We start from the raw sequence: 20,000 nt of genomic DNA, 5'->3' as shown, positions 1-20,000 counted from the left end.
TCAAGAAAGGAAGCTGCACGTCACATTTTTTAAGTCGTTGGTGTGACACAGCCAGGGTTTGAACTGCCGACCTCCCAGACCTGAAGCAGATGCTCCAACCATAATGCCACTGAGTCTGGTGTCAAGCTTGACCATTTGACTACTTCACTTAAATACCTGTACACTGATGTCTGTTTGTGTCTTTCTCCTGAATGTAATATATGTACAAGCTCCCTCCTGAGCCTTCGATCTGCAATGTTAAAAAGAATTGTGGACAGTTTTAAATTGTCCTCCCTATTTTCTGATCTGTTACTCGGACCTTTTTAATACCTCCTCTGCTGAAAGCGCCCAAGGCATATTCTCAAGTGTGCGTCCGTCTGTACGTGCGCAGCAGATTTTCGTTACTGCGATAACTTGTGCACTAATAAAGGGATTCTAACCAAACTTGGCAAAAGTATGAACTGCAAAACAAAGATGAACTGATTAGACTTTGGGTTCAAAAGGTCAAAGGTCTATGGTCATGTGACCTTTGAAAACTTTTGCGACCACAATAACTTGTGAACCACAGAAGGGATTTTTACCAAACTTGCACAAGTATGAACTGCGATACAAGGATGAAATGATTCAATTTTGGCTTCAACAGGTCAAAGATCATGTGTCCTTTGGAAATCATTTTGCAGATCGTAACTCGAGTTATAAGTATGTGATGATTTCTCTCTTCTACGATCTCTCTTCTTCTCTCTCTCTCTCTCTCTCTCTCTCTCTCTCTCTCTCTCTCTCTCTCTCTCTCTCTCTCTCTCTCTCTCTCTCTCTCTCTCTCTCTCTCTGTCTCTCTCTGTCTCTCTCTGTCTCTGTCTCTGTCTCTGTCTCTGTCTCTGTCTCTGTCTCTGTCTCTCTCTGTCTTTTGTCTTCCAAATCCATTGACACATTGGCATCAAATTATATTTTCTATTGTTTTCTTGTTTCCAAGTGGAAAAATGCACCAAAAGGCCATTGTCGGAATTGCATAAATTGTTTTATTTTTTTCTAAGCTTCATGGAGGAGCTTGTACATCAATCACATGTAGCATAAGGATGTTTGTAGACATCAACATAATTTAACATGACTAATGAGGACGTCAGTCGACAATGGGTGAAGATTTGGATGTGAGTTCAGAGCATCACGAACCGTTGGTTCAAATGGGAATGATAAACAGTCTCATCGTGGATATCGAGAGCTCTGTGGCAAGCATGCTTGGCAGTATTCTTAAAAGTGACCGTTTCCAGGAGCACTGGTTAACTGCCATGTATGGACACTACTTATGTTTTCTGAACTGCGTTCCTTTTCCTTAAACAAACATGGCAACAAAATGTTTTGCACATTTCCATCTTGATGGTACGTTTGAACCAAAATGAGACAAAATATCAGTGATGAGGTTCTTTGCATCCCTGTGGCCATGGACTCCATTTAGTCTGTTTGCAGATGATTAAATATACCAGAACAGAAATTGCTTGTTATCAATAAATGATGGACTTCTGATTCCAGATTCCTTCACGACCAGAGGTTGTCTTTTCTGCTCTGAGAAAACAGCTTCAGAAGTTCAGGATACTTGTTCTGGAATTGTCTCGTTTCATGTTCTTTCGTTACTTTTTTAACGTTAATTCATTCAAGTAATGCGCTTGCGTGTCTCATTGAGTGCCTTCACATGTATTCGTGTGTGCGGTCCGTGCATCTTTATCCAGGCCACATGCACATCTGGGCCTCATTCGGGTTTATTGATGTGCTTCCTCCCCTTCCTCTTTTCTTATTCCTTCATTCCTCTGCTCATTGTCCCGCTGTCGGTGCGTTGCCTTTTTTCCATTCTATCACTTCGCTCTTTCATGAGCCTCCATTTTGTGGAATAATAGGGTTATGTCTCACGCTCATGGAATGGAAGCAAAAGTATTTTATCATTTCGGAGTCCTGCCTTTTATGTACTGCAAACTCTGCCTGTCTGGTCAGCTTACTTGAAGCATCCACAATGTTTTCGAACACCATGTACCGATAATGCCGCTGCAAGGAAGCTGGTGACGTTACTGCAAGCCAGTATGCACCCACCATCCAGAACCGTGATCCGATAGCAAGGCATCGTTGCCCGTTTTACAGGCTAAGGCTTTTGGTGGAGCACTAAAAACCAAAACGGGTTCAGGCTTGGATTACTGCACTGCGGAAAACGAGGCGTACAACCATAAAACCATTCCCAAACCATTCCTGTCGACAAAGCAAAGGGAGCATACGTGTGTTGTCTACTTAGATGCCTAATTTATTTTGTGTGTAGCCATGGAACTTTGATGTCATTCATCATAAGTATAATGTTTAAATGTATTGCATCGAAGCTGTCGCTTTTTTTTGCCTTTTTTTTTTACACTCACACGAGCAACGAGCAACGAGCCTTTGATATTGAAACAAAGAAAAATCTGCTTGGAGTTGAGCCATGCCATGATGCATCTTTTGTTCACATCTTGCACTCACTCGGGAGGGAATGTGAAATTGCTGAGGAACGCTCGTTAGACAAAACGTGCTTTTCACATCTGCGATATTTTCCAGAACGAGCTTTGTGTTTCGACACGACAAAAAAGGTCACGTTTTATGTCAAAGTCAATTGAATCTGTGACCTTGAATATCCCTCGCAAGACGTGTATTTGGTAGATTTTCGGCTCTTGGAGTTTCTGGAAGCTTTTGCTCCACACTTTGCTGTTATGAACTTTGAAAGCGTCTCCCGTAGGTTGACGGCTGCAATCCACAGCTTTGCATTTCTCTCAACATAACACCACTGGCAAATGACAATGAGGAAAATGTCACCGAGACGGGAAAGCTAACAAAGCATGCGGATTAAGATGGACCAAAAAGCCGATGTAACAATTGCCTTGCGGTTTTGGCACCGACCATATGCCGTGCTGAGTACGTTGTGCGCATACTTAAATGTGACATTCAAATAATAGATGGAATCAACAGGAGGCTGATTGAGGTATGTACTAACTGCCGTGGGAAGAAATGAGAAGCTGACATTTCAGATGTTAACCCTTCGTCAGAGTAAAAGAGGAGCCTCTTGTTTTGCTCTCACATCGGCTTAATGGCCAAAACATCAGCTTCTGATTGATTCCCACGACAGTTAGCACACCTGAATCAATGTCCCGTTTATTTCATCCATTGTTCTACCTGTCCACCACGGCAGATCGATGCTCGCCTTCACGTGATAGACAAGTTCTTCATTCTGATGGTGGGGTAAAATTTCAGTGGTGAGATGTGAAGCGGCTCAGGAAGTGTGATTTTGGGAAGTGTGTAGGTTGCGAGACGTTTTCAACCTCGTACAGGCATGCAAACTGATAGTGCAGACGTCTATCTTGGCAAATCAAATGCCAGTTCCTATGCTTGTGTGATATCAGGATGTGTGCATTTAACCTGTATAGCTTATGCAAGTTGTTCCATAATATATCCGATGAAAGGAGAGTTGACCTCTGCTGAAATGTGTGAACCATTTTTACACTCGTCAACTGTGCTTGCCTTCTCTCCGTTTCCCTTCGCATGATGTGCCAAGTACTGATAATGATAATGACAAGTACCGATAAAGTACCGATATGTGCCAATAACAACATGTTGAGTACATGGGCGTATGCTTGATCATCTATATTCTGATTCTGTGTCATTATTATTTTTGATAATTATACAGTTTGCTTGTCTACTTTATCCTCCTGGAAAAAAAAGACACTGGTACAAGTGGCAGACAGATGCTTCTGCCGGACCCCCTGTCTTAAGCTCGATTCACCGTGACCTCTCGTTCTCTGAAATGTCATCTTCATGTTGTGCAGGTATCATCTACTTTTATTCTGCAAACAATTCCTTGGGTCTCCTTTGATCAAAATTGCTTTCATACCCAAAGCCACAGCGTCAACCCAAAACTCAAACCAATCACATGGTATCCTCTCGCTGCCTTATCCACTCCCGTGACACAGATCAAAGGTTTGCGGCCAGCAACACACCATTTGTTCCGAACTGGTCCTTCATTTTTTTTTTACACACATTTCCCAAAAAGCCCACGAGCCTTTTCCGCATACATCACGCCATTATCATTGATGTTAACATTATAGTCTAGGCAATGTCGCCCATTTTTTCACTTGATCGGGAACAAATTGCAACAGAATTTTTTTTTAACACAATGCATTTCTATGAGGTCTCCAGAACACCATACTAAAAGTTCTAAGAAATCCCTGTTGCGGAAATACGTCTAATTTGTATAAATCCAATATGGCGGCCAATTATTATCAATATTGTGCCATATCTTTGCTCACAGATGACATGTTTGAGTGATTTCAACTTCTATAATTGGTATTTTGTATATAAGGATGCATTTAGCATACTTTTCAACTTCACTGGAACAAAATCTCATTTTCATAAATCCAATATGGCCTCCAAATATCAATATCTTGCCAAATCTTTGCTCTCAGATGATGTATTTTAGTGATTTAAATTTCTATAATGAGATCTTTGGATCCAAGGATGCATTTGTAATACTTAAAAATTTCATTGGATGCATCTAGGACACACGCTGTATGCAAAGTCTGCATATGTATACCTGCAAATGATGCTTAATCTGCCAGAAAGTCATCCAGATGTCCATCAGCAATTTGAGAAAGGATACCATGTGGTGAGGCGCAGTGATAGGTACTGGGCAGGACTATCCACGGATCTCACAATTGAGCAAGTGCTGATGAGAAGTATAAAGACACATGGAGGCCTGACAAGAGGAAAAAGAATGACAGAAACTCAGCGTTTGGCGTGGGTCCTTTCCATGCCAGCATGTGCAAATATCAACGAGGCTATGCAGAAGCTCAGTGGCATCTCATTTGAAACCAGTGACCAGCACAAAGACCTGTCAAAGGCTAGACAAGCCAGAGATGTCAATGACACCCTTGATCTTATCAGCTATCTCAGGGAGAGAGATCCATTCGCACGGGATCCGTCCTTGTTTAACACTGCAAATGGCTTGACAGCCCAGGAAGGAGTCAACGTTGAAAGATCAAGAACAGTTGGAGAAAAGATTCTCGCATCCATGGTTGGGAAATCTGTAGAAGAGTTCACCTTCCGGAAATGTGATCGAGCAGTGACACTTAATTCAAGATCAACTGTCAAGATCAAAGGAGAATCTGTGAAGGTAGATCCACAGTTGATCTTCCAGAGACTGGTAACCATTGGGGAGCGCTGTGAAGATCTACAGTCACTCTTCAAATATGAACTGTGTAGTTACCACCCAGCATTGTTTGAATCTTCCCCTGCAGGCCAATAAGGCTGTCCTTGCCGATGTTCTCTGGAAGACCATGCAAGGGGAGCAACGAGAACCAATTGGAAATGTCCAGTATATTGTCGATGGTGGTGCACTACTTCATCGTCTTCCATGGCCAAGAGGTTCCACATATGAGTGTCGGTCAGCTTTATGTCACATATAAATATGGGGCTGCTACCATTGTCTTTGATGGATACCAAGACGGTCCAACAACAAAAGATGCCGCGCACATGAGAAGGACAGGGTCTTGTTCAGGCATGACAGTAAACTTCACTGGTGGAATGGTTATACAGTCCAAGAAGGAGGAATTCTTGAAAAATGTGACAAACAAACAGCGATTTATTGTTTATCTTGATGACAAACTAGAGTGGGCTGGGTGTAATATATATCATGCAAAGCATGATGCTGATGTGCTCATTGTCCAAACAGCTGTTGCATCTGCTAGAATCAAAGACACTGTCCTGATAGGGGATGACACGGACTTGCTCATCCTCCTACTGTATCATGCTGAACGGGATGCATATGACTTGTTCCTAGCCCCAGAGCCCAGGCAATCAGAAAAAAGACCAGGATATGGTGCATAAAGCAGTCTAAGGAATTTCTTGGTCCTGATGTTTGTGACCACGTGTTATTTATCCATGCCATCCTTGGCTGCGATACAACTTCTCGCCTGTTTGGATTGGGAAAGGGTTTAGCAGTAAGGAAGATCAAGAGTGTTGTCCTGTTCCGTCAGCAAGCTAAGGTGTTCAGCCAAGAAGGACATGTGGCAAAACAGGACATTATTGCAGCAGGAGAAAAAGCACTTGTCATTATATGGTGGTGCCAAAGAACAAGGACTGGACACTTTATGATACAGGCGATTTTGTGAGAAGGTTTCCAAGAGCACATCTCATGTAGAACCTCAAACTCTACCCCCAACCTCAGCAGCTGCAAAGTATCACAGCCTCCGTGTGTATTATCAGATGGTGGCGTGGAAAGGAAGAAGCATCAATATGAAGCTGGAAGAGTAGGGATGGCACGTGGTGGATGGACAATGTTTGCCAATACAAACTGACCAGCTTGCAGCCCCATCAAAACTACTGGATGTCATCTGCTGTAACTGTAAAACAGACTGTGATACAAAGAGGTGCACATGCAGAAAGTATAGTCTGCATTGCAGTGCTGTTTGTGGAGAATTCCGTGGGACAAGTTGTGCCAACTCGCAGCTACCAGATTTCACTGATGACTATAATGATTCTGATGGGCATCTTCAGTAGGGTATTAATATACCTGCAATGAAACACTCGCCAAAGAAGTGACTGTCATAAATTTGATCACAAAGTATCGATATTTGGTGGCCATATTGGATTTTATTAAATTAATCCATCATTTTATTTAAACCCATCCAATCAAAATGTTAAACTATCCCAAATTTAGCCTTTGATCCCCTCAAATATTCTAGAAATGTAAACCGCTCAAGCCTGTTGCCTGAGAGTAAATATATGGCAAAATATTGATATTTGGCAGCGATATTGGATTTATGCAAATGAGCTTTTGTTCCAGGGAAGTTTAAAAGTATGCTAAATGCATCATTGTATACAAAATACCCATTCTAGAAGTTGAAATCACCCAAATATGTCATCTGTGAGCAAAGATATGGCACAATATTGATAATTGGCCGCCATATTGGATTTATGCAAATTAGACGCATTTCCGCACCAGGGATTTATTAGGACTTTTAGTATGGTGTTCTGGGGACCTCATAGAAATGCATTGTGCTAAAAAAATTCTGTTGCAATTTCTTTCGGATCAAACCTTATTTTGCCTGGACTACTAGTAGTGATTAGGGGAGAGAGAGTTCACATTCTGGAGAATCCTCTGCTCTTACCCTTGATCTCCAACACTTCATTGGGATGGTGAAAATGAACAGCTTCCTTGATCTCTGGTTTAGCAGTGACAAGAAGATGTCATTGCCCTTCCAACTTGATTTTGAAGCAAACTGGTGAGGTCACGTGATCTATAAAAAATAATCAACACACAAAATTGTATAACCAACTGCTTTTGTCCTTTTGTCTCCCGACTGTTCTTAAGTTTTGCTATCTACCACTTTGTTTCCTCTGTGTGCCACATCGGTCTGTCTCTCTGTCACTCTGCTCCATCTGTCTCCCATTCTGCTCTGCCTGTCTGCCATTCTGCTCTGCCTGTCTGCCACTCTGCCCCATCTGTCTGCCAACTTGCTCCATATGCCTACCACTATGCTCCATATGTCTGCCACTCTGCCCCATCTGGCTGCTGCTCTGCCCCACCTACCTGCCACTCTGCTCCATATGCCTGCCACTATGCTTCATCTGACTGTCGCTCTGTTCCATCTGCTTGCCGCTCGCCTCCATCTACCTGCCACTCTGCTCCATCTGCCCGCCGCTCTCCTCCATCTGCCCACCACTCTGCTCCATATGCCTGCCGCTCTGTTCCATCTGCCTGCCGCTCTGTTCCATCTGCCTGCCGCTCTGTTCTATCTGCCTGCCGCTCTGCTCCATCTGCCTGCCGCTCTCCTCCATCTACTTGCCGCTCTGCTCCATCCGCCTGCCGCTCTGTTCCATCTACCTGCCGTTCTCCTCCATCTGCCCGCCGCTCTCCTCCATCTGCCCGCCGCTCTCGTCCATCTGCCTGCCGCTCTCCTCCATCTGCCTGCCGCTCTCCTCCATCTGCCCGCCGCTCTGCTCCATCTGCCTGCCGCTCTCCTCCATCTGCCTGCCGCTCTCCTCCATCTGCCTGCCGCTCTCCTCCATCTGCCTGCCGCTCTGCTCAATCTGCCTGCCACTCTGTTCCATCTGCCTGCCGCTCTCCTCCATCTGTCTGCTGCTCTCCTCCATCTGCCTGCCGCTCTGCTCAATCTGTCTGCCGCTCTCCTCCATCTGCCTGCCGCTCTCCTCCATCTGTCTGCCGCTCTCCTCCATCTGCCTGCCGCTCTGCTCAATCTGCCTGCCACTCTGTTCCATCTGCCTGCCGCTCTCCTCCATCTGTCTGCTGCTCTCCTCCATCTGCCTGCCGCTCTGCTCAATCTGCCTGCCGCTCTGCTCAATCTGCCTGCCACTCTGTTCCATCTGCCTGCCACTCTCCTCCATCTGTCTGCCGCTCTCCTCCATCTGCCTGCCGCTCTGCTCAATCTGCCTGCCACTCTGTTCCATCTGCCTGCCAACTGATTAATTACTTAATTATTATCGATTTATTAATTACTTATTTATTTTATTTCTCACCCTGGCAATATCTTGGGCACCTTTTGAGCTCGTAAGCTGATATTTGGACATGACAGTGACCAAGGGATTTGTGTCTCAAGAGTATTTTTGATTTATTGATTAATCAATTAATTATTTGATTTTTCGATTGATTACTTAATTTTCAAAAAGTTACAGATTCGGATGAAACAGTGGTGGTTTAGGTATGCTATCAGCCATTTGATTAAGAAATTAATTATTTTACGATAATCATTTATTTATTGTAGTTGTGCAATTAATTAATCAATGAATTATTGTACACCGCTCCCTCCCAATTCCGACCATGTGCTGCAAGGCGGCATCGCCGGGCACCTTGCTGTCTAGCGCTGGAGGATTGTTTTTTTATTTATTTGGCATGGGGATGGTGTACTTTGAATGTACCGGTACTTGTAATTATTATTTTTTTCTGCAATGTATCTCTTCCAACTATTAGGCATCACTGACTTGAGCAATTTAGATTTCATGAACAACCATGCTATTCCTCGTGTGAATCATAACAGCTGGGTGCTTTGATAAATATATTTTTTCATCATCTGTCACAAGCGAGCTAGTTACTTAATAATCCTTTGTATGAAATCATGTACTTGTATCTTGTAACAATCACAGTCTGGTTATGAATATTTGTGCACGACTAGGATCCATGTTTTTACTGCTTGCCGTGTGGTATCAATAACAGCTTGTTCAGGGTAAATAATATTTGCTCTGCGGTACCCGGATTTGACTGCAATAGATTGTCGTTTCCGATTTAGCTCGTGCTGGCATTTTCATTACTGTTGATTTTTACCTGCTTTCTGGTGTTTACAAGTTACGACATTCATGCTGCTTCCTGTGGTTAGTAGTTTGACATTTTCATCCGGCTCATACTGAGCACTATCTGAAAATAAGGCCTATTTATTTTGTGCTCCCCAATTCTTCACTGACTTTGCCAGTTTTCCTCTCTGGCATTGCAGGCTGAGTCTTCATCTTAAATTTTTATAACTTGCCTCAATGAGTCATTTGGGATCTTATCTTCTGTTGCATCATTTGGATCAATTACATTTCTGCCTTTATGATGTGAACCAACTTGAGATTTCCAGCTTATTTTACTGTGAATCTCTTTTTCATTGTGTATGTTGATTTTTTTTTTTTGATGGCCTGAGTGCCTGTGCTGTCGTTATAGGAGACCAAGAGACAGAAATTACAACAGTTTCCCTCGGCTAACAGTGTGGGATTTTGAAATGTGCCATTGTCCTGCACCTCGTGACTAGCTCGGTGGGTGGAAGCAAGCACCGAGTGGGGATATTAATAAACAGTGGCGTCGGCAGCAATAGGGGGCTCGTAATCGCCAACTAATCCCATCGTAACCCTGGCCGAGCGAGATCACAGCATAGGGAAGGATGCTAAAATATCCTTGCGAGAGGAGCACCTGGCCATGGGACACCCACGTGAATGGAAACGGAGGCCGGCCGAGATGTCATAGGAATGCTACCACGTATAGAGCTGGTACACACGAGATTGCAGTCTTGCTGTCGCATACCCCCACTTCACTCACTGCAGGCTATTTTCCACGTCATTTTCAAGTAATGTCACATCATAAACATACCATGGCCAGAGGAACAAAACATTGGTGATAAAAAGATGCTAAGATGTGTCGGAACCCCAAAGAAACCTTGGCATTCCTTGATGCGCAGAATACGAGTAGGTCAGTGAGAAACCAGAGATGGTATATTACTGAAAAGTATTCATTATGTCATTTTTTTCATGTCTTGGATTTTCTTTTAATATCAGTCGACTTTGATATAAACAGGCCTGGTGTTGGCTTAATAGTGAGGGTGGCAGGCTTTGGATCCTAGGGCCCTGAATTCAAATCCTGTTTGTCCGTTGAATTAATACCAGGTGGGGTTGACTCAGCATGAGACATGAGATGCCTGGAGATGAGAGTTGGGATGACTGACTGCAGATGACTGGAGATAAGAGGTGAGATATCTGACTCGAGGGAAATGAGATGACTGGAGTTGAGGGTTGAGATGACTTGGAGATGAGAGTTGGGATGACTGACTGGAGATAGAGTTAGGATGACTAACTGGAGATGGTTGAAGATGAGAGTTGATGACTGACTGGAGGGAGATGAGATGACTGGAGATGAGTGTTGAGATGACTGGAGATGAGAGTTAGGATGACTGACTGGAGATGAGAGATGGGATGACTAGAGATGAGAGTTTGGTGCACCATTGCGATCCTGAGGGTAGGAGACGATCAATGGAGTACTGCCAAAAAGATCATCATCCCCGACTTGGCTCAGTCAGATTTTCATCTCTTCCCCTAACTTGAAGAATACATTCGTGCAGAACATTTCTCTTCAAACGGTGATGTAAAAGCCACTGTGACATGTTCGTTAAGTTAGCAGGACACACAGTTCTGTCGTGATGGCATCACAAAACTGCTTTAACTTTGGCAGAAATATGTGGGCCCCCCAGTGGTGGACATGTTGACAAATAAATATGCACCATGGTATCGTCAAGATTGATGTTAGTATCGGTCTTTGTTTCATTCGATTATCTTCACCTGTTTTTGAGAAAAAGAATCATCGACATTACTTTTCAACATGCTCCTCGTCATTAAGACTTTGTTTGCACATGCAAAACGGATGCTGTCATAGTAAGATGACTCGAAGCAGGGTCATTCGATTGTTTGTTTTATAAAGAAGAAGCAGCAGCATCTCGGAAGTTGGGAGCCCGATCATAAATATGCAAAGTCAGAAATATATGTAGATGTATGAGAAATATTTGTGCATCATTTACGTTATTGCTTTACATCAGCATTTCTCCGTTCCATTTGACGTGTGCATCGACATCACGGTGCTCACTGAACTCGCTCATCGTGTCCATATTTAATCTTCTTACATAAATTTGATTATGAATTGCAAGTTTTTATTGTGACATTGACCTTGCTTGTGTGAAAATAAGTTTTCACAACAACTTTGGGGCAAACATGCCGGTGGCTGTCCTTGTCCTGCAAGATAGCACGGTTCAGTACCTGTCAATCATTTTTGGATTATAGATTATAATTAACAATGTTTATTTTGGGTTATTATGGATTCAAAATATTATTTTGTATTTATTGTTTGATTGGGCTCATGAACTGATCTATTAACAATATTTGAATGCATTTGAAAGTGGTCGCACACTGCGTGTGAAAGTATTGCAAAGTCTTGATGAACTTTAACCGTCAAGGTGTCACGAGATGCCTTCATTTTTAATAACACTTCATCATCTTTTTTTTTTAAATTCTGAAAAGATACCTATCAACATCATATAATGATGATATGTGTTTGATTTTGTACAGAAATCCTCGTGTGGTTTCAAATTTCTCTTCACTAATTATTCTAAATTCCCCTTGAAATTGTAAATTATTTCTATTCCTTGTTTCAAATCAAAACTGTGTGACAACCGAAGCCGAGGAGCAACCGCTGTCCTTTCTTTTTCACACTTGATTCATTATGGAATATGGAGGCTGAAACACAAATCGAAGTTTGGAACAATTTTGATATTCTCTGACCTGAGAATGACGATCACACTTCAATGATCCTGACATTTTTTTTTCCACCCCCCGAGGCTCATGATAAAGTCTCAAAAGAGGATATTCAGTGACGAATTGTGAAATGTATTGCTCTATAATTTTTGACCAAATCATTTCGTAGAGGAGAGATAGGCATGGCTTTTAAACTTCCAAATTTGCTATCTCTACTTGTCATGTGTTTGGGGACCCTTTCAATAATCACCCATCTCTATGTTCTCAAGTTACCCATAATAGGTCATATTATTTAAATGTCTTTTATTATGTTTGTGTGTGTGTGTGTTTAAATTAATTTTTGGGATTTTTTTGTGTTTTTTTTAGTCCCTGCAGTGTCCATCTTGTTTACCCCATGTACCCCGCCCCATCCCTCTCTCTCCCACATATCTAATGTCTCTGTTCCACACTGTTCTGTGCTTCCCTCTCCCTTCCTTCTTGTCTCCTGCTCCCCTTGTTATTACGTTGTGTGTGTTTACACTTATATGAGCCTCAACATTGTATATAAAAAATTTTTTTGCTCTTTCATGCCTAAGCCTTTGTTGCTGTCTAAAAGGTGATATTAAATCATTTCCAAGAGCATTCCTTCGTGGGTTTTGGGAAGTATTTTCGGCACCCACAAAAGAAAATAGAAGAAAAAAAAAATCAAAATTTTGTTTCTTCAAAATGCCAACAGGATTAGAACTGCACCGCGCAACGCCGGGTAGCCCTGCTGGTGTTGTATATTTCAATGCCAAGTGAGCCACCAATCAAGTAATGTGATTTTACTTCCAGCTGCAGTTGGGACTGTCTGTATCCATGATTGTCAAGCAGATTAATTTAAAATGGCTTTATAATTAACGATGGTTGGGTGCATCGCTCATTTGCATATGATTATACCCTCCCTCCAGTCATGCATATAACACAGTTCCAGGTATTTGTGACAACGGTCTGTGTATGTAGACACAGTCGATCTTATCTGTTCGCACGGCATTGCAGGGACAGTTCTCAGCTGCCCTGCACTATTATCGATGAGGCAACTCTTACCAGTCAAGGCGGTTGTGCTGGACACACTACTGTGCACTTGACAGCCTGTAGCGACTTTGACAGAAACTAGCTACACTTGCTATGAACTTCCAGACCTCCAGAACTGCCACTCCGATTTGCTGGCTTATATTAACCCTCTCGAGCCACAGGGTTCATCGGTTTTTGTTCACCCAGAACATTTCGTGGGCTCTCGAGGGTTAAATGATTTGATTGGCATGCATAACCTTTATCCTTTGAATTCAGGAACAACCCCAATCTCAGTTGAGGCATTTTTACCAGAATGCAATTGACTACGGTATGGTAAAACCCCCAAGACAACCATGCTCCGAGGTGCTCATGAGCTTTACAGTTTATTGGTACTCCCATTTCTATAACTCCACAGAATAGATCCTATTTCCCAAAAGCAAAATAATAAATGCATATCTTTGGTGTACTTGTTAATTTGCCAGATTTCCCTTGTCAGAGGTGCTCAAATTGGTATCCTTGCATTCTGCACACCTTAATCTCATATAATGGGCCTTCGTAGTCTTTTTTTTTTACCAGCTGATGACATGGTATTTATGTTAAACAAATATTGAGTGGCTCTCTTGTAAAACTATAGGGTATTCTGTCCTTGGTTAGTGAGTGACAGTCATGCGAGTCAGCGCCAAGCTTTGGCATTTTCTGTTCGTTCCAGGCCAGTGAGCTGACATTGCCTGCCATTTCAATTTTTTCCCAGTACAGCACAAGGCATTATTTTAAAATGTATGGAAATCGACTAATAAGATGTTTTTCCTCGTTTGTCATTTACAGAGTATGCAAATATGTAAAAATATTTATATTACGAGTTCTCAGCACACAAGAAAATGCATATTGGAGAAAGCAAACTGAATACTATACCAGACAAGGTAGGTATATCAAAGCCAGACACTGAACACCACGATACCTGACGAGGTGGGTCCAGTGTATCGAAATCAGACGCCCTGCTCAACAGCATTATCATTGTCCTTGGTTGTCGACCAGATCGTTGAATGATGAGTTTCTTCACACAAGAGCAAAACAACCACGTTCTCATTAACTGGAAGGGCACTCGGTGGAGCCCATACCTCTGCCGGGGATGATTAGTTTACGTTTTGTATCCCGCTGATGGGCCGGAATCTCGATTCGGACATGAGCTAAAATTTAATCGGCTTGTTCTTGTCACCTAACCAACTCATCCACCAAGTAACGTCCAAATCCGTCCACAATTTTTTGAGATATCCTGCTATATATTGTTTTAGCCCTATCATTCAATGGTGAAGAATCACTTAAAAAAAATTATCTGATCCATATCTGGATCCGGATCTTCACCAGAATCCAATAATATTTTTGGTGTCATATACCCGAGCTCTCCACCAAATTTCGTCAAATCCATCCTCAACTTTTTAAGATATTTTGTTCACAACCAAACAGACAGACAGACAGGGTTGGAAACAACCTCCATCCACCTTCAGTGGCAGAGGTAAACAGAAAAGATCTCGGGTACCGATTATTCAAGGTTATTTGTCAAGTGCAGTGCATGGAAATCCTCCTGAACATAACATCAAAACATGAAACAAATTGGCACTTCAAATTTTTGATTAACTTTTTATACTTTCATTGCTTGATGGGTTGCTCGGTTAGTCTGGAGGTATATGGACATTTCCCTCTGAGCTGTCTTTGGTTTGAATCACAGGCCAGCTTCAAACATTCCAATGATGCTTCACATTGAGTGATACATCAATGTGTGCGTCGTCCATTTATAAGGACCTTAAACTGTCGTTGCTGTCTACCAGCACCAGTCGTAGGTGGGTTTTTCACAAAGAGGAGGCAAGTTCTCATAATTGACACTTGCCAAATTCCTGCCTGAATGGGGGGACTTCATTGGTGATGCAGCTGTCCCTCAATAATGATGCAACTACCAGGCTTTTTATACAAGGATCTCAGCAAAATGACAAGGGCAGCAGGTTTATATACTATAAAATGGTCTAAAGGGAGGGCTGGGTGTACGTGCACAAGGGGGAAAGGAAGAATAGCACAAAAAATAGAGTAACAATGCCCCCAAAGAGGAACAGGATTGGAAGGAATCAGCGCGTGTCGAAGAGATCATGAATGTGCAATGTGTGAGTGCAGAGGGTACGTAACAGGCCAAATGGGTAACACACAGGGAGACGATTATACAATTGGTGAAAATAAGGAGAAAAAATGCAGGCGGGCATCGAGCCTGGGCTTTGGGAATGTGAGCAGGTGAGGGTTTCTTGAGGAATGCATGTGACATGGGATGGTTATGGGAGAGGTGGAAGAGAAAGTGGAGATGAAACAGAAAAGGAACAAAGCAACTGACAACTAACGAATGAAAAGAGGTTAGAGAGAGGGGGATAAAATCACAATAACCTGGAAAAGGGAGTGCTTGGGAATGGGGTCATTTTGGGTTGAAAATGATGGGGGGTGAGTGTGATGGGGGTGACCTGAGGTAGTGATGAACAGCTGTCTTGAAGCCATAGAGGGAAGAATCATGGGATTGAGCAGACTGGGGAAGTGGGTTGCACAGGCAAGAGAAAAGAGGAACAAATGAGTGGAGGTGAGCAGTGAGCCTGGATGTTGAGAGTTCACCAAGAAGAGGGTTACTGGCTGACCATGTGCACCCTGCAGAAACGTGGGATGGACAGAGCCAAGAGAGGGTAGAGTGTGCGAGACCATAAATGAGGTGTTGGAATACAAAGAGGCCACCAACCTGCCTGCAAGTGCTTACACAACAGGCCGAAACACTCGGCTCCATCACAGGAGATCCCAATGATTTTGAGGGGTTTTGAGATCCCAAGTTGCGAATGAAGGCCTTGTAGGTTGTCAAAAGTTCAGATTGGCCAAGAAAAGACCTTGCACGACGAAGGATGCACAGTCAGCAACTGGCTTTGAAAACCATCTTCCAAGTATGATCTGCCGAATAAAGATCATGGCTGATGGTTAGGCCCAAAATTTTGAGTGAGTTTATCCCGTCAAATGGTTTGTTTCAGAAGTATCTGGAGCCAGGCAATCCTTTAGGAAAGACAGGGTGAATGTTTGTGATTTGGCGGGGTTGAAAGAATCTGGAACTGGTCCAACATTTGGAATACGTCTATCAAGGTCTGCAGAGAGGGAAGAGACTGCTACCTGCCTTCTGATGATGAGAAATTATACGGCAGAGGGTGTAATCATAAACCAACAGTGAAGCAGGATTTTCCAGGGAATCAGAAGGACGATTGATGAAGATGAGGAACAAGACTGGTTCCATGGTGGTACATGGTCTTCGTCTGTCGGGCCTGGTTTCTTTTTCTCGTCGCGATGTTTGCCTGTCACTTTATCTTGAATGAGTAATGCTACTGCAAAGCTCACGGCGTTGATTTCCTTCAATCCGGCTGACCTTGGCATGATTTTTCTGAGTGCTGTGTTGTTTCTCCTCACCAGTATTTTTGTCATTTTGTTATTTTATATTTTGTAGAGTTGTGATCTTTCTCTGAGTGCTGTCAGCCTTATTTCCTCTTGATGGCCAGCTCTTCCTCCAGTTCATACTGCTCTTCATCTTCCTTGTCCTCTTCCTTTCCCTCATTCTGCCATTCTCCATCCTCTTCTTGCCCATCATTATCCACCCTTCCCATCCTTATTCCCCCCCCACTGGTGCAAGTGCCTCCTGGTTCGTGTCAATTGGCCAGTTACGTTCCTCTCCGTGCAGTGGGTCCGTATCCACTCCTCCCATCCGTGCATGTCCCATTTGACTCTGTGTTTAATGTTAATCATCATCTTCTTAAATTATTCCAATGCAGAAAAAAAAAGTTACACTTGTCACCATCAGCTCATGTCACGCACATGATTTAAGCTTTAATTTTGCTTGGAGCAAACCGTGACAGTCTGTAACGGTCACTGTGCGCATGTCCTAAATATGTTTGTCCTCGTGTGCGCGTATGTGTCCACATGTCTGCGTATGTGTGTGTCTGTGTGCGAACCCTGCGGGGCATGCCCGGAGCAGTGTGAGATGCTACATATTCTATACTTAAGTGCCATCAATACACTTGCGCTGTATTGTTATCCAAAGGCATCGTCTCATAACCCTTCTCCTTTAGCATAAAAAAAATATCAAGACCAGATGTCAGACAGTGTCAAAGGCTCGAGAGATATCCAGAGAGATGGCTCTACCCTCTTATTTGTTGTTCAGAGCATCCATCAATTTATTGTCAGTCATATCGCAGTACATCCAAGGTGAAATAACCAGGTTGGAAGCCAAAGTGGTTGTTAGAGATTAGCAAGTTGGAGAAGAGGTCGTGCCTGAGATCAGCTTCAATAATGGACGTTGCTTTGCTTATAATAGGGAGACAGTTGATACGTCTGTAGTTGAGGGGATCCGTTTTAAAATCTTCAGGATAGCAATGAAGTGTTAAACTTTCCAAGATGGAATTCATTTCTCACCTATGAAGGAGAGGGGTATTATCATTTTTGTTATATCGTATGCAGCCTGTGGCTGCTGGTTGCATCATTTCTGGGACCGTGGCTGTGCCGCTGATGCAGTGGCCCTTATTTCCGGTAATCTGGTACTCATTTTGCCGACCTCATTAGGATGACAGGGTGAGTCAATCCACCTGGTCTTATTTAACAGCACTGCAGGAGCTCTAACTCAAGACCCGAAGATTTTAAGCCAACCACCTTAACCGTTAAGCCAAGCAACCGTTAAGGAGAGGAGAGAAGGTGTCATAAAACTGAAGCACAGTACCAAAAGATTTGAGTACTTATGCCATCAGCAGCAGTTGCGGAAGAGGTATCGAGCTGGGTAAGAAACCTCTCCGTCCGGCGGGGGAGAGATCCGCATGCTGTCGGGAACATTCTGTAATGGAAGAACGGGAAGGAAGATATTTTTCACTTTGATCTTTGAGTGAAGACAGAGTTGAAGAACTTTTTCTTAAGAATCGTCCAGCATGAAAAGAAGAAAAGAAAGTAAAGGCTGAATTCAGACTTGAATCACAATCCAATATGCATTCGCTAACATCATTAGTTGCCGCAACCTCGAAAATTCAATGTTCTCTCACCATTAAAAAATAAATAAAAATCATTCTAATACATCTGAAAGTGTTGGCCTCATTGTCACCCTTCAGGATGTTTTGGGCAAACAAATCATTTCTGTAGGTTAAAAATAACAAACAAATTTGTCATCATTTTCCGAAGAGCTCTCACTTAGGAACTCCCGAATGTTGTTTCTCAATACCGGCTCGGCCAGCTGTCCTGCAGCCTTGTTAAGTTCAGGCCACAAATATCCTTCAGACCTGTTGGATAATTTTTTACTGTTGTACATTTACAATATCTTCTGTGAATATTACCAGTTAATGTGGCAAAAAATAATTTCATTTCAATCTTTACACATTTAAAATTTCATTCTTAATCAACGCTCCTAATCACCTCGAATCTCTTGTGTCGGGTTAAAGTGTTGATTTTGTTGTTGGACTCAGACTTTTTTTTTTTTTGCTTTGTAGCAAATGGTGTTTGTACGTGTGGGCTGACACGGTACCTCGTAGGTATGATGGGTGTTGAGCTGGGCGTCCCGTACGCCGGCATTAGTTGGTGGACGTGAAACATCCCACGGTGCCCTTCGTGAAAAGTATGACAGTTATTGCCGTCGCCAAGAGCAAGCTCCAAATTCCTGCCCAAATATACTTCAATCGAACGTCTGGCCTGGCCAGCCGCTTTGTGAAAGATTTGCGCCGTAAACGTTCCCAGACCAACGACACGAGAAGGTAGGAATAATTGGAGCCATTAAAGAACAACACGTAGTATATACTTCAAGAATAGAAACATTGTCATCCATTTGCTCATTCATAGATGCAATCCATCGCCAACTTTTCACCTTTTTCTTCGGCACCAACTTCTCGGCTTCCTGCCTGCATTATCAGTTGAGCTATAGCAGGGTACACAAGGTTCAAAGCGATTTCTGTAGTTATTAAACCACAAGTCAATTACATCTGTTGCAGCTGTGTGTAGCTTGGATGGGTTTTCATGAAAAGAGGAATCATGTTTGAAAGCAATGAACATGGTCTGTCTTCTTGCGCCTCTCCATCTGACTCATTCATTGGGAAAATTCACTTTGTTCCGCGTAGCAGATATTTTTGATGTGTGTCCACCATTGCAAGAGGTACTGAACTCTTTCTCATGATACGGTCTATTTTTTAAAGGTGTTGTTCTCAGATAAAATTGAACAAAAAAAAAAAAAATAATGGTTTGAGCAGAGTACTGTCAACATTTTTATTGAATTACTGATTCCGAACAGTAATGTCAATTTTTATATGATCAATTATATGTTACATTATCAATTACAGTTGTTTGTGATATCACTATCTTGTGGAGGGCGGTAAGTTTGGGCATTGATATTCATGATCGAGTTATGTTTCTCGTCGTCTGCCATTGCCATAACAGGTGTACGTAAGAGTGAGAGACGAGGAATGGAACGTGTACCGGCGTTACACCGAGTTTCGCGTCCTGCACCAGCAGCTGATCAAAAGGAACAAGAATGTTCAGGCCTTTAATTTTCCCCCAAAGAAGGCCATTGGAAACAAGGTATGGAGGAATGCATGTTGCGCTGATACAGACCTATCAAGTCGATTGTCGCTGCTCTTACGCTCTTTCATAGTCGTGCCGAATTTAGTGCTCTACACTCACATGCAAGCCTCATAAGCTGCCCTGATCATCAGTAGTTCTATCAGTATCAGTGTTTTGCCATTTTACAAGCTTGCTGGAGAGTTCCTCCAACGGCAGTTGACACGGGGTACCCAATCGATGCTGCGTGCTTGGTTTAAAGTGTTACCAATTGGTCACACCTTTCCTGCCTGTGTGAGGGTTGTTTCTACACCAGATATCCTGGGACTATCATGGTAAACATC

The 20,000-nt window shown here is 42.8% G+C and overlaps 1 protein-coding gene across 6 annotated transcripts in view; it reads left to right on the top strand.

Annotated features, from left to right (window-relative positions):
* Positions 1-20,000, top strand: part of SNX29 (sorting nexin 29) — a 375,087-nt gene that overhangs the window by 266,779 nt on the left and 88,308 nt on the right. For all 6 annotated transcript variants that reach the window (XM_085862384.1, XM_085862380.1, XM_085862382.1 and 3 more), the window contains one exon: positions 19,537-19,677. In XM_085862384.1, the coding sequence (XP_085718510.1) occupies positions 19,537-19,677 (141 nt within the window). The remainder of the gene's footprint in view (positions 1-19,536; positions 19,678-20,000) is intronic.

The sequence above is a fragment of the Eptatretus burgeri genome, chromosome 17, assembly GCF_056783735.1.
Source record: "Eptatretus burgeri isolate ZD-2024b chromosome 17, Ebu_testis_v1, whole genome shotgun sequence".
Classification (NCBI taxonomy): Eukaryota; Metazoa; Chordata; class Myxini; order Myxiniformes; family Myxinidae; genus Eptatretus; species Eptatretus burgeri.
This window is presented reverse-complemented; position numbering and strand designations above follow the sequence as displayed.